Source organism: Tamandua tetradactyla, chromosome 9 (assembly GCF_023851605.1).
Source record: "Tamandua tetradactyla isolate mTamTet1 chromosome 9, mTamTet1.pri, whole genome shotgun sequence".
Classification (NCBI taxonomy): domain Eukaryota; kingdom Metazoa; phylum Chordata; class Mammalia; order Pilosa; family Myrmecophagidae; genus Tamandua; species Tamandua tetradactyla.
In genome coordinates this window covers 34,716,178-34,731,313 of record NC_135335.1, presented here as the reverse complement: position 1 = coordinate 34,731,313, position 15,136 = coordinate 34,716,178, and the positions used below count along the sequence as shown (strand labels likewise).

At 42.9% G+C, this 15,136-nt stretch overlaps 1 protein-coding gene across 3 annotated transcripts in view; it reads right to left on the bottom strand.

Moving 5' to 3' along the window:
- FGD5 (FYVE, RhoGEF and PH domain containing 5) overlaps positions 1-15,136 on the bottom strand; it is a 147,343-nt gene that overhangs the window by 75,720 nt on the left and 56,487 nt on the right. For all 3 annotated transcript variants that reach the window (XM_077116435.1, XM_077116436.1, XM_077116437.1), the window contains exon 3: positions 9,382-9,514. In XM_077116435.1, coding sequence (XP_076972550.1) covers positions 9,382-9,514 — 133 coding nt within the window. The remainder of the gene's footprint in view (positions 1-9,381; positions 9,515-15,136) is intronic.

The following is a 15,136-nucleotide window of genomic DNA, read 5'->3' as shown; positions in this document are numbered from 1 at the left end:
CCCTCCCCACCTTCAGACCCCCAGCCGGCTGGTACTCTTCCAAGCCACTTCGGCTGGTGAACCTCCCCCACGGTGAGTTTTCCAAAGTTAAAGGACCCACAGCACCTTTTACTGGTGGGACCCGCGGACAAACGTGTGCCACGAGCGCCACATACTGGGCAGGATAAGAAAAACAGAACCCAGAGATTTCACAGAACAATCTTTCAACCTGTTGGGTCCAACACCCAGGGAAATCTGACTAAATGCCTAGACGCCAGCAGAAGATAACGGATCACGCTCAGAAAATTGAAAATATGGCCCAGTCAAAGGAACAAACTAATAGTTCAAATGAGACATAGGAGCTGAAACAACTAATGCTGAATATACGAACAGAAATGGAAAACCTCTTCAAAAACGAAATTGATAAATTGAGGGAGGACATGAAGAAGATATGTGCTGAACAAAAAGAAGAAATAGAAAAACTGAAAAAGCAAATCACAGAACTTATGGAAGTGAAGGATAAAGTAGAAAAGATGGAAAAAACAATGGATACCTACAATGATAGATTTAAAGAGACAGAAGATAGAATTAGTGATTTGGAGGATGAAACATCTGAATTACAAAAAGAAACAGAAACTATAGGGAAAAGAATGGAAAAATTTGAACAGGGTATCAGGGAACTCAAGGACAATATGAACTGCACAAATATACGTGTTGTGGGTGTCCCAGAAGGAGAAGAGAAGGGAAAAGGAGGAGAAAAACTAATGGAAGAAATTATCACTGAAAATTTCCCAACTCTTATGAAAGACCTAAAATTACACATCCAAGAAGTGCAGCGCACCCCAAAGAGATTAGACCCAAATAGGCGTTCTCCAAGACACCTACTAGTTAGAACGTCAGAGGTCAAAGAGAAAGAGAGGATCTTGAAAGCAGCGAGAGAGAAACAATCCATCACATACAAGGGAAACCCAATAAGACTATGTGTAGATTTCTCAGCAGAAACCATGGAAGCTAGAAGACAGTGGGATGATATATTTAAATTACTAAAAGAGCAAAACTGCCAACCAAGACTCCTATATCCAGCAAAATTGTCCTTCAGAAATGAGGGAGAAATTAAAACATTCTCAGACAAAAAGTCACTGAGAGAATTTGTGACCAAAAGACCAGCTCTGAAGGAAATACTAAAGGGAGCACTAGAGTCAGATACGAAAAGACAGAAGAGACAGGTATGGAGAAGAGTGTAGAAAGAAGGAAAGTCAGATATGATATATATAATACAAAAGGAAAATGGTAGAGGAAAGTATTATCCAAACAGTAATAACACTAAATGTTAATGGACTGAATTCCCCAATCAAAAGACACAGACTGGCAGAATGGATTAAAAAACAGGATCCTTCTATATGCTGTCTACAGGAAACACATCTTAGACCCAAAGATAAACATAGGTGAAAGTGAAAGGTTGGGAAAAGATATTTCATGCAAATAACAACCAGAAAAGAGCAGGAGTGGCTATACTAATATCCAACAAACGAGACTTCAAATGTAAAACAGTTAAAAAAGACAAAGAAGGATACTATCTACTAATAAAAGGAACATTAAACAGGAAGACATAACAATCATAAATATTTACGCACCAAACCAGAATGCCCCAAAATACGTGAGGAATACACTGCAAACACTGAAAAGGGAAATAGACACATATACCATAACAGCTGGAGACTTCAATTCACCACTCTCATCAATGGACAGAACATCTAGACAGAGGATCAATAAAGAAATAGAGAATCTGAATATTACTATAAATGAGCTAGACTTAACAGACATTTACAGGACATTACATCCCACAACAGCAGGATACACCATTTTCTCAAGCGCTCATGGATCATTCTCAAAGATAGACCATATGCTGGGTCACAAAGCAAGTCTTAACAAATTTAAAAAGATTGAAATCATACACACTTTCTCGGATCATAAAGGAATGAAGTTGGAAATCAATAATAGGAGGAGTGCCAGAAAATTCACAAATACGTGGAGGCTCAACAACACACTCTTAAAGAACGAGTTGGTTAAAGAAGAAATTGCAAGAGAAATTAGTAAATACCTCGAGGCGAATGAAAATGAAAAGACAACATATCAAAACTTATGGGACGCAGCAAAGGCAGTGCTAAGAGGGAAATTTATTGCCCTAAATGCCTATATCAGAAAAGAAGAAAAGGCAAAAATGCAGGAATTAACTGCCCACTTGGAAGAACTGGAGAAAGAACAGCAAACTAATCCCAAAGCAAGCAAAAGGAAAGAAATAACAAAGATTACAGCAGAAATAAATGAAATTGAAAACATGAAAACAATAGAGAAAATCAATAAGACCAGAAGTGGGTTCTATGAGAAAATCAATAAGATTGATGGGCCCTTAGCAAGATTGACAAAAAGAAGAAGAGAGAGGACGCAAATAAATAAGATCAGAAATGGAAGAGGAGACATAACCACTGACCTCACAGAAATAAAGGAGGTAATAACAGGATACTATGAGCAACTTTACACTAATAAATACAACAATTTAGATGAAATGGACGGGTTCCTGGAAAGACATGAACAACCAACTTTGACTCAAGAAGAAATAGATGACCTCAACAAACCAATCACAAGTAAAGAAATTGAATTAGTCATTCAAAAGCTTCCTAAAAAGAAAAGTTCAGACAGCTTCACACGTGAATTCTATCAAACATTCCAGAAAGAATTAGTACCAACTCTCCTCAAACTCTTCAAAAAAATCGAAGTGGAGGGAAAACTACCTAATTCATTCTACGAAGCCAACATCACCCTCATACCAAAACCAGGCAAAGATATTACAAAAAAGGAAAATTACAGACCAATCTCTCTAATGAATATAGACGCAAAAATCCTCAACAAAATTCTAGCAAATCAAATCCAACAACACATTAAAAGAATTATACATCATGACCAAATAGGATTCATCCCAGGTATGCAAGGATGGTTCAACATAAGACAATCAATTAATGTAATACATCATATCAACAAATCAAAGCAGAAAAATCACATGATCATCTCAATTGATGCAGAGAAGGCATTTGACAAGATTCAACATCCTTTCCTGTTGAAAACACTTCAAAGGATAGGAATACAAGGGAACTGCCTTAAAATGATAAAGGGAATATATGAAAAACCCACAGCTAATATCATCCTCAATGGGGAAAAATTGAAAACTTTCCCCCTAAGATCAGGAACAAGACAAGGATGTCCATTATCACCACTGTTATTCAACATCATGTTGGAGGTTCTAGCCAGAGCAATTAGACAAGAAAAAGAAATACAAGGCATCAAAATTGGAAAGGAAGAAGTAAAACTACCACTGTTTGCAGATGATATGATACTATATGTCGAAAACCCTGAAAAATTCACAGCAAAACTACTAGAGCTAATAAACGAGTACAGCAAAGTAGCAGTTTACGAGATCAACATTCAAAAATCTGTAGTGTTTCTATACAATAGCAATGAACAAGCTGAGGGGGAAATCAAGAAACTAACTCCATTCACAACTGCAACTAAAAGAGTAAAATACTTAGGAACAAATTTAACTAAAGAGACAAAAGACCTATACAAAGAAAACTACAAAAAACTGTTAAAAGAAATCACAGAAGACCTAAATAGATGGAAGGGCATACCGTGTTCATGGATTGGAAGACTAAATATAGTTAAGATGTCAATCCTACCTAAATTGATTTACAGATTCAATGCAATACCAATCAAAATCCCAACAACTTATTTTTCAGAAATAGAAAAACCAATAAGCAAATTTATCTGGAAGGGCAGGGTGCCCCGAATTGCTTAAAGTATCTTGAGGAAAAAGAACAAAGCTGGAGGTCTCATGCTGCCTGATTTTAAGGCATATTATGAAGCCACAGTGGTCAAAACAGCATGGTAGTGGCATAAAGATAGATATATCGACCAATGGAATCGAATAGAGTGCTCAGATATAGACCCTCTCATCTATGGACATTTGATCTTTGATAAGGCAGTCAAGCCAACTCACCTGGGACAGAACAGTCTCTTCAATAAATGGTGCCTAGAGAACTGGATATCCATATGCAAAAGAATGAAAGAAGACCCATATCTCACACCCTATAGAAAAGTTAACTCAAAATGGATCAAAGATCTAAACATTAAGTCTAAGACCATAAAATAGTTAGAGGAAAATGTGGGGAGATATCTTATGAATCTTACAATTGGAGGCAGTTTTATGGACCTTAAACCTAAAGCAAGAGCACTGAATAAATAAATAAATAAATGGGAGCTCCTCAAAATTAAACACTTTTGTGCATCAAAGAACTTCATCAAGAAAGTAGAAAGACAGCCTACACAATGGGAGACAATATTTGGAAACGACATATCAGATAAAAATCTAGTATCCAGAATTTATAAAGAGATTGTTCAACTCAACAACAAAAAGATAGCCAATCCAATTACAAAATGGGAAAAAGACTTGAACAGACACCTCTCAGAAGAGGAAATACAAATGGCCAAAAGGCACATGAAGAGATGCTCAATGTCCCTGGCCATTAGAGAAATGCAAATCAAAACCACAATAAGATATCATCTCACACCCACCAGAATGGCCATTATCAACAAAACAGAAAATGACAAGTGCTGGAGAGGATGTGGAGAAAGAGGCACACTTATCCACTGTTGGTGGGAATGTCAAATGGTGCAACCACTGTGGAAGGCAGTTTGGCGGTTCCTCAAAAAGTTGAATATAGAATTGCCATACGACCCAGCAATACCATTGCTAGATATCTACTCAGAGGACTTAAGGGCAAAGACACAAACGGACATTTGCACACCAATGTTTATAGCAGCATTATTTACAATTGCAAAGAGATGGAAACAGCCAAAATGTCCATCAAGAGACGAGTGGCTAAACAAACTGTGGTATATACATACGATGGAATATTATGCAGCTATAAGACAGAATAAACTTATGAAGCATGTAATAACATAGATGGACCTAGAGAACATTATGCTGAGTGAGATTAGCAAAAACTAAAGGACAAATACTGTATGGTCCCACTGATGTGAACCGACATTAGAGAATAAACTTGGAATATGTCATTGGTAACAGAGACCATCAGGAGATAGAAATAGGGTAAGATAATGGGTAATTGGAGCTGAAGGGATACAGACTGTGCAACAAGACAGGATACAAAACTCAAAAATGGACAGCACAATACTACCTAATTGTAATGTAATTATGTTAAAACACTGGATGAAGCTGCATCTGAGGTATAGGTTTTTTTATTTTTTTAATTTTTTTTCTATTATCGTTTTATTTTGTTTTCTAAATCAATGCAAATGTACTAAGAAATGATAAATATGCATCTGTGTGATGATATTAAGAATTTCTGATTGTATATGTAGAATGGAATGATTTCTAAATGTTATGTTAGTTAATTTTTTTAATTAATAAAAAAAAAAGGGCGGGTCACGGTGGCTCAGCAGGTAAGAGTGCTTGCCTGCCAAGCCCGAGGACCCGGGTTTGATTCCCCGTGCCTGCCCATGTTAAAAAAATAAAAAAAAAAAAACCTGGAGCCCTATGAACTGACATGGGAATATCTCTTAAGATACAGTTGAAAGAACCCAACCGAGTTACCCCATGATCACTACTGTCTGATACTCTCTGTGTAAAAATAACTCCACAAACAATGTAACCCATTTTTCACTCTTCATCACATTTGTAGAACACTCTGGAAGGACACATACCAAACTGCATACCACAATTTCCTCTTGAGGTGATAGGGATAGGTACGAGTATCCTAGGGGAGTTAACCCTTATTTATAATTATTTAATACTTTACAGGGAAAATTCAGTAAAGCACGATTTGTGCAATTAAAATGAATTTTTATTTGGAATACTGACTGTAAACTTTATATCAACCTTAAATTTCTTAAACCTGATGACTGCACTCAAGATGGTTATATAAGTGAATATCCTTATTGTCAGGAAATGTACATGGAAGTATTAGTGCTCAAGGAACATGATGTGTGCAACCTGCTCAAAAATGTTCAGAAGAAAGATAGACAGACAGATACATACATACATTCATAGGTGGACAGACGGACAGAGAGATGGATGGATGGATACATAATAGATACACAGATAGGTAGATAGGTAGGTACGTAGGTGGGTGGATGGATGGAATGAAGGAAGGAAGGAAGGAAGGAAGGAGGGAAGGAAGGAGGGAAAGAAGGAAAATGTATGTATCTATGTATGTATGTATATACAGATATATAGAGATAGATACAGAGATGGATGGACAGAATGATAAGGCAAATTTGGCAAAATATTAAAATTGGTGGATGTGGGTTTCTGCAGGGATAGGGGTAGGTCAGTGTTTCCTGTATGAGGTTTGCTTTATTTTTGCAACTGTCCTGTAAGTTTGAAGTTATTTCAAAACAAAAAGCTTAAAGAAAAAATTTAATTATTAAAGGTGATTTCAACCTTAGTATATACCTCACAAGCCTCATAAAGAAGGATGAGAGAGAAGAAGGTCAGGGATTCTCAATCCTCACTTTGAAGATGAGAAGGTTGGGTCCAGAGAATGAACTGGCTGGCCACCAAGTCAGTGGAGTCTGGACCCCCACACCTGGTGCTTTGCTCCTAGAATCACAGGGTGCTCCTATCTCTTGACTCTGGCTCCCTTCACAGACCCCACCTCCAGTTGACAACTGGCTCTGCCTGGCTCTGGCCTCAGCAGGACAAATCTAAGACTGCACGTCCCAGGCAGGAGCTGCCTCGGTTCCAGGACCCCTGGCAATGTCACTGTCGAGTACTATGTGAGCTTAGGTGAGCTGTCTTTCCATTCTGTTAGCTCTGACCTTTGCATGTTCTTTTCCTGCATGTCAGGTATTGTTCTAGGTCTCCTTAGACTTATTTGCTCTCCTAACTACTCTGAAGTAGGTTCTGTTATTGCTATCCTGGTTTTACAGAAGGGGAAACTGAAGAACAGAGAGGTCAAGTAAAGCTGCCCAGGTCACTCAGGTAGCAGAGTGTGAACCTCTTATTGCCTACACTACCCTCCTCCTACAAGCTCCCTATTCCTTAGCAAGCTGGAGACCCAAAGGCTGAGAAGTTGCCCCAGAAGACCACCAAAGTCCAGGACCCTAGGACTTCATCTCTTCACAGTGGTCCAAAGCAGGCCAGACCCTCTCTTCTCTCCATTCCCCTTCTGCCTCCCAGATTCAGAAGCAACAGGTCATTATTATCCTCCTACTACGTAACTGATATTTCACATTTGGGTTTTCTTCCAACCTTCCCACAGTCCAGCAGTTATTTTTTATTTTTATTTTTTTTAATACATGGGCAGGCACCGGGAATCGAACCCAGGTCCTCTGGCATGGCAGGCAAGCATTCTTGCCTGCTGAGCCACCGTGGCCCGCCCCCAGCAGTTATTTTTAATGCCTCATTTTAGAGACAGGGAAACTGAGGTCCCTTGAAGAGACTTGCCAGCAGTAATGCAGCCAGAGAAGGAAATGCAAGTGGTTACCAGAGAGCTTGGTGACCACAGTAGGGACGGGCGACCCTACAGTACAGGAAGTTGCACATGGAAAGCATCACAGCTCCAACAGACTCCTTCGAATCTCTTAGAGCCCAACTCCCAGAGCAGAGGTTGAACCCCTGATGATAACTATCTCTTTCTGCTTCCAGATTTCATGACTCCAGGGATGCTCAGAAAGCCCACATCAGCTTTAAAGGGGTACCACCAATTCAAGGCTCCCCTCCCTTTCCCCCACAGGAAACCAGTAATTCCTTCTTGAGAGGGAGGGGAGGAGCAGAGCGATAAGAGAAGTTCACCCAAGCAATGCAGTGAAAAACAAATGACACCTGATTTGGAGCCAGCCAGACCTGTGTTTGAGTCCAAAACCCATCAATCAGGAACAGTGTGACCTTGGGTAAATTACTTAACCTCTCTTAACATCTGTATCCTCCATGGTATAACAGGGACAATGGCACCTACTGTGAAGTTGTCATAACCAATGTGGATGCTCTTGGGAGGGTGCCCAGCACAGAGCAGGCGCTTACTCTGTCTAGAGAGGAAGATGCAGGGAAATAAGGGAAAGGGAAAAGAGTATAGCGGAAGGGGTGAAGCAGGAAATAGAGGGAGAAGGAATTGGAAGGAGAGGAGGAGTCAGTGTAGCTCACTCCATCCCTCTTCAGTGGTACATAACTTTATGAAAATATTGGACAGACAGATGAATTTCTAAAAGAAATTAAGTGTATGAAAACAAAATGAAAGATATCGCCATTTATCAAAATACTTGAAAGTGTGGGGCACTTGCGCTGAATGATTCCACGTTCAGTGCTCTTCTTTAATCAATGTGACAAACTGCCTGAAGGGAGGTTTGTCATGTAAGGAGGCTGTGATTCTCTCCCCAGCGCCTCTCTGATGGACGGGACAGAGATCCAGAAGATGGGATGGGGAGAACCTCAAGCAGGTCTCTGTCCTCCCAGCCTGCCACCCTGCAGCAGTGAGGTCCTGCATGGTCTACATCCCTGGCCCTGTGATGTTTCCTGGGTGATGATGCTGTGTGCCAGCTGTGTGCCTCTGGACACGCTCTTCACTTCTCCAGCCTGCTCTGCAAATGTAAAATGTGGGGGAACAATTCCTGGCTCAGAGAATGGTTGTGTGGATGGACTAAGACCATGGAAATGAATGGAAGTGAAGCTGGACTGCTCATGAGCACACATACATTATCAGCAGCAGCAGCAGCATTTTGTGGTTACTTCTTTATCTTCACATAATCTCTTCAGTGTCTGCTTTTTTGTCTTGTTTTGCCCAGAGGGGCAATGCACTGATGGCTGACAGGAAGGTCTGGGTCTCCCGTGTGACTCGGGGCCCAGCTTACCGTCCTACTCCAGGAACACCCCTTCCACCAGCCCCAGCCCCTCAGAGCACTGCTGCGTGGTAAGAGGAAACCAGCTTTCATTCTAAAACTCTGCTTTAAGTTAGTGAAGCTCATTTACATCCCTCAACTCATCTCACACTCAAGACGACCCTCAGAGTAGGAAGCCAAGGCCTAGGAAATCCTGGCCTGTGTTGACTCAGACCAGACAGCTCTGTTCTACTTCTTCCCCAAGAGCTCTGGAAAACCCAAACTTCTTCAAACCCAGGAGGACGCTGGCAGGAGTAGCGGCTCTTGTGCAGCCATGATGGCCAGGCTCCTAAAGCTGTAGCCCCAGCTACTGAGGGACTCAGCCTCTACAATGAGCTCATGGCCAGCTGTCTGCATCCAGATGAGGTGGAGTAGACCCTTTCCTGTTCTCTCTCCACCCCTCACACCTCTGACCTCTACATCCCATTAGCCCCTTGCCCAGAGGGTTTTCCCTACCTTGTGGGTGAGGCTGGGGTCTCTTGGAGCACTCTCCTCCTCTTCTGAGCTTCCCCACTCCTCATCTGATGTGCCGTCCTCTTTGGGGGCTGCTGCTGAGATGGGACAGACCTTGTACGGCTCTGTGTAGGCGCTGCGATCAGAGAAAGGGAGAGAGAGGGTTAGGGCTCCTTGTCCAGCAAAGGCAAAGCAAACAGGCCAACTCTGAAGCAATGCCATGAGCCACGAACGAGTGCCCCCGTGGACAAAGCTCTGAGCCCTTGTGGGGACTTAAAAATGAGTAAGAACCAACATGAACCCTGGGAGGAGACAGACATGCCTCCCCGATAGACCCACGGCAGGCTGCAAGACTGAAAGAAGGCTGAAAGTAGGTTCAAATAATTTACAATGAGGGCAAGAGATGTCAAATATGACAGGCCCGTGGGTTGGGCTGGTGAGGTCAGACAGCAGAATTAGCCCTCAAGGATCTCTGACATGGTGATGCAGCCTGGGATGAGCCCCTTGTCTTAGCCATGCCATCAGCTTGACTGGACAAGACACAAATCTAAGGATATGTTTCCATCTCAGCTAAATGGGGATAATGAATCTTGTCCCACCTTCCCAGCAGGTGCTGTGAGGATCAATGCTTAGAAAGCTCATACAGGTGAGATAATAATCTCATGTTTCTAAAACTGTGACTCTTAAATAATGTATACAGGCATTCAATAAATACTTATTGACTGCCTGCTTTACGGCAGGCATGGGGCTAGGCAATGGGGAAAATACCAGTGAATAAAGTAGATGTGGTCCTTGTCCTGTGAACTACCACTCCATGATCACAAAGTATGATAATTCACAGAGAACAACAAGTGGGGAAACCACTTCATTAGGCCAGGGAGGGCTTCTCTGAGATGAGATTAGAAGGATGAGAAGGAATCAGCCTTGGGACAGCACAGGGAAATGGTTTTAGACACAGAAAGGAATATGTGTAATGGCATTGAGGCAGCAAAAAGCTTGGCATGTTCAAGAAATTAAAAAGAGGGCGGGCTGCGGTGGCTCAGCAGGCAAGAATGCTTGCCTGCCATGCCAGAGGACCCGGGTTCGTTTCCCGGTGCCTGCCCATGTATTAAAAATTAAATAAATAAATAAATAAATAAAAGAAATTAAAAAGAGGCCAGTAACAACAGAAAATAACCAAAAATAAAAAAGAGGCTAGTGTGGCTGATGGGAAGTAAGAGAGGGAGGGAGCAGTTATGAGAGACTGGGGACAGGAGCCAGACTTTGTAAGGGTAAAACCCAAACCAGGGCAGAAGGATTCTCCTTTCTTTAACTTCTAAACCACTGAAGAGGCTCTGGTCCCATTCCAGCAGCCTCCTAACAGAATTCCCTGCTCCAGCCCTCCTCACCACACAGCAGTGATTGTTCTACCTGAGATCAGATCATACTCCTCTCCAGCTCAGAAACCTTCAAAGGCTCACTCCTGCCACGGACCATGTGGCCCCAAATAACTTCTCACACAACTAAACTTCATACTCAAAATCCAGGTATTCAGTCTCATTAAATACTGATTAAATTCTTACCAAATACTTATTCCTGCCCTCTGGGAATGTCAGGATAAAATGATTACGAATGATAGATGGATTGGAGGACAGAAGGAAGTATCCACTTGCCAGCCTGGCCGGGTCAGGTCTAGCTCACCCACATGCAGGCAGGATACACTGTCCTTGCCTCTGGCCCTGGTCAGGGGTGGGCAAGTATGGCTGGGTTGGGGGGATCCAGGGAGAAGAAAACGAGCTGAACCAGGGGCCATCCTAGAGCTCCATTTCAACTATCATAGGAGCAGATCTAGGAATACCTATCTCCAAGCAACTAAGGCAGAGCAGAACAGGCATCCCTGGCCCACACAGGGGCTGAGCGGCCAGAAAGGTCAGGGACAGGGTGGCCTGCTATGGCAAGGCCTGAGCCCCAACCCTGACCCTGGCTGACTTCTGATCCTGATCCAGGCTGACCTGACCCCAACTCCATGCTAATCCCTGACTCTGACCCTCATCACTGATCCCAGACTGAACCCCAACCCTGACCCTGGCTCAGCCCCGATCTTGACCCCAGGCTGAGCCCTGAACCTAATTCCTGACTGTGATCCCATTCTGAATCTTGACTCTGATTCCAGGCTAAGCCCGACACTGACCCGAGGCTGAGCCTCGACCCGACCCAGGCTGGGCCCTTACCCTGTCCCCAGGCTGAGCCCTGACCCTGACCTATTATTCAATAAGCTACTTTTCTGGTCAGACTGCTTATTTATTTTTTTTAAAAAATTACTTTGTCTTTTCTTTCAAACTATCACATCAACAACTTACTTTGCAACAAGCCATATACTACCAGGCTGTACAAAGAAAGAACTCTCATCAGCTTTGCCGGAGCAGAATAGAATCTCCCCAACTCCTAGAACACCCTACACTTCCTTTGCTGCAGTTTCCACACCACCAGGAACCACCAGATTCCTCCACTAAGGAGCTGTCGGGTCCACCCCACTTGCCTAGCAGAAGTCAGAACCACGGTCAGGAAAGTGTGCGGACCAGGGCCCTGAGAACTGTCTCACTGTGCCCTCCCTCCCTCCTTCCCTCATAGCTACCTGTAAGCAATTTGCAATTGTTTGGCCAGCAGACAGGGAGTGGAGCTCTGCTGTCCCTCCAAGAAAAATGGCCACATTAGGTCCCAGCAGGAGCCCACAGTGCTCCGTGGAGAAGAAGTGGTAATGGTGAGGGATGGCACCGCTCACTGTGCCCCTGCACCACTCCCTCCTTACCACAGACCTTTCTTAGAAAGTCATGTGAAAGAGGAAAGGATTCGCAGTCAGGCCTCCAGTGGAGCAAAGAGTGTCACCAAACAAAAAGCCAGAAACCCAGGAGTTTCCTTGCATAGCACCTACTGGAACAGTAAAATCCCATCCCAATCCTACTTTTAACATTCCCCGACTCCACTCCCAATACCATCACAGCGTCTCTGATTCAAGCCACCCTTGTGCTTCTCCTGGATGTTTCATGCTCTCTCCAATCCCAGGCTGTCCTCTGGAAGCCAGATCAACCATCACAAACCCCATCTGACAGCATCACCCCTTACTTAAATGGTTTCAGGGGTATTCCAGCTCACCCAGACCAGCAAGGCTCTGCCTGACTGGACAGTGGAAAGGGAGGCATCCTCAGCCCCTGCAGCAGCTGCCTCCAAAGCCTCCCAGCATCAAACACTGCTGGACCCTGCTGGAGCTGGAGACTCTGCCTGAAGCCAGGACAGGGCTGGATTCTACCAAGCAGGGCCATGGGTGACCGCTGGGGATTCAGCTCATCGGAGCTGACCCCCACAAAGAGGGGAAGAGGCTGCCACAAGGTCACACTGCAAATCTGTACCAATAGTTACTGCTTCTGCAGATACCAACTCCCTACACTTGATTCCATTTTAGAGGCATGAAAACAGAGGCAGAGGCAGACTCAGTCAGTGCACTGATAAATGGAGCTGTGTCTGAAGGCCAAGGGTACATACAGGGGGCTTTGTTTTTCTTGTTGGGTTATTTTATTTTGAGAGGTAGTAGAGCTCAGCAATCAGTGTTCACATGTTAAAGTTAAGTCATCTGGGTTCAAATATTTAACTTTCCCAAGTCTCAGTAGTGCCTGAATCATAGGGCTATTGGGAGGAGCCAATGAATTAAATAATGCAAGACACTTGCAACAGTGCCCAATACAAAATAATTCTCAATAAATATTAGTTCTCCTCATCTCCTTTTCCCCCGTCCCTAACCCTGCCTTGGTGGGTGTTTCCCACACCTGGGTCACTGCCTATCTTCAGCTCTACCTTACCTGTATTCTCCTGTTCTATTATTTACCTACATTTTCTTTAAGTCAAGCTTTTTTATTTTTCCACTTAAACAAGAACGTGAATTTTTGGTTCACAACCGAAAAGTCCAAGAATATATCCGACTTAAGCATGGTCAGATTCAGGATTCAGGGCAAGTACAATTTAGAATTTGTTTCTCTCCATCTGCTTTCCTTTATGTTAAATTCATCCTCAAACGCTTCTTCCCACCTAGTTCGAGCAGCTCAAGAACAGTTTAGCAATCCTGGTGTCCCAACCACAGTCCCAGGGCATGAACAAATCACAGGGGCGTGGGAGTCTCTGTCGGGCAGGGAGGTACAGAGTCAGAAGCATCCGACCACAGGGGCTGAGACTGAGGGAGAAGGAATCCCAAATGAAAACTTAACCATTGTCACCATAAGCCAACCCATTTTTAACATTTGTTATGCATTATATAAAGTAATAATATCTGTGAAGTCATAATGTATATTCTCAACATTTCAAAATAAGTTGTAGAGTTATTAAACTATAATGAGATATTTCACCATGTATCACTTACAATGATCTTGGTCACCACTGGACTGTGCAGACTTCCCCAGAGACAAACCTGGTTACTTCTCATTCACCAACCATCTGTCCTCAATCCACTCTCAGCTTTGGTTAGGAATGTGGCCCATGCTAATGGCCCTTTGTTCTATCCTTTTTCTTCCTCTGACTTCTGTTTTATAGGAAGGCCATTAAAGCGGAAGTCAGGAGACAAGAGTTCGGGAGATTTCCTGCTATTTCTGGCTCATTTATTTCACTGTCCTATTTAGGGACTGTGAACACATCAAGTGGGGATATAGTACAATGGAAAATTTGCTTTCATAACACAGGAGAACAAGTATAATCCAGTGCCTTTTCAGAGTCAATGAAAGTTGTATCAATAGGACCCTATCTTGGACAGAAGTCATCAGTTAAATAAACAAACTAAAACATTCTGCTATTGAGACCCTAAGTGTCAACACAGCTTCTCCTACAGATCTTTGGTGTTTATTGACAGGTACAGGGACCTCCAAATATAGGGGAAGAAAACAGATCTGAGGAATGCTCTCAACAATTTTTGCTCAAATGCCCTGATGGGTCCTAGTAAAACCTGTATCCCTTGGGGACAAACAAGGGACACCTATGAATTACACATGAGTCACATCCATCTCTCCCCCTAATCTGTCAATACAAACTTCCAAGATGGGAAGACGGTCCAAGGAAGGCTGCAAGGGTCTATATTTTTTAATATCTAGTGCCTGTCTGTTTGGCTTTTCATTCATTCATTCAAGATATCTATTAAGAGTCTTCTGTGCCCCAGACCCTGTACTATATAGGGACTGGGGATACGGTGATGAGAAAACAGACATTCTCTGTTCACCTGAGTCTCTAGTCAAATGCCCATTATAAAAACAACTAAATGGAGAGAAAGCCACAGTGAGGAAGCAGGAAGCTTGAAGTCAGCAGAAACTCAGAAGAGAGAGCGTTAAGGACATTGCCACGTGTTGGGAGCAGGAAGAATCCCAAGGATTGCCAGCCCACCAGAATGCTACTGAGCCAGGAGGAAGCAAGTCTTTCAGCTGCTGAAACCCAGGTTCCACATAATGAGATGGACAAAACCTGGGTTCTCAAGGAGCTCTAACTAATGAAGACAATCAATACTGGGCAAGTTGGAAATATTTTACTCTACAAGTAAAAAACTTTTAGATGACTGGGAAGTCATATTAATATAGCATCAACTCTCTACTTCTGGGAAGAAATGGAAAGTCTCAAAGTTCCCTCCTCTTGAAACTATGTGAGAGCATAAATAGAAACACCAGTTTGAGAACCTCTGGATTAGATGGTTTCCAAGTTACCTTCTAACTCTGGCATGCTCCAATCACAGTGATAAGCACAAAAAGGAATG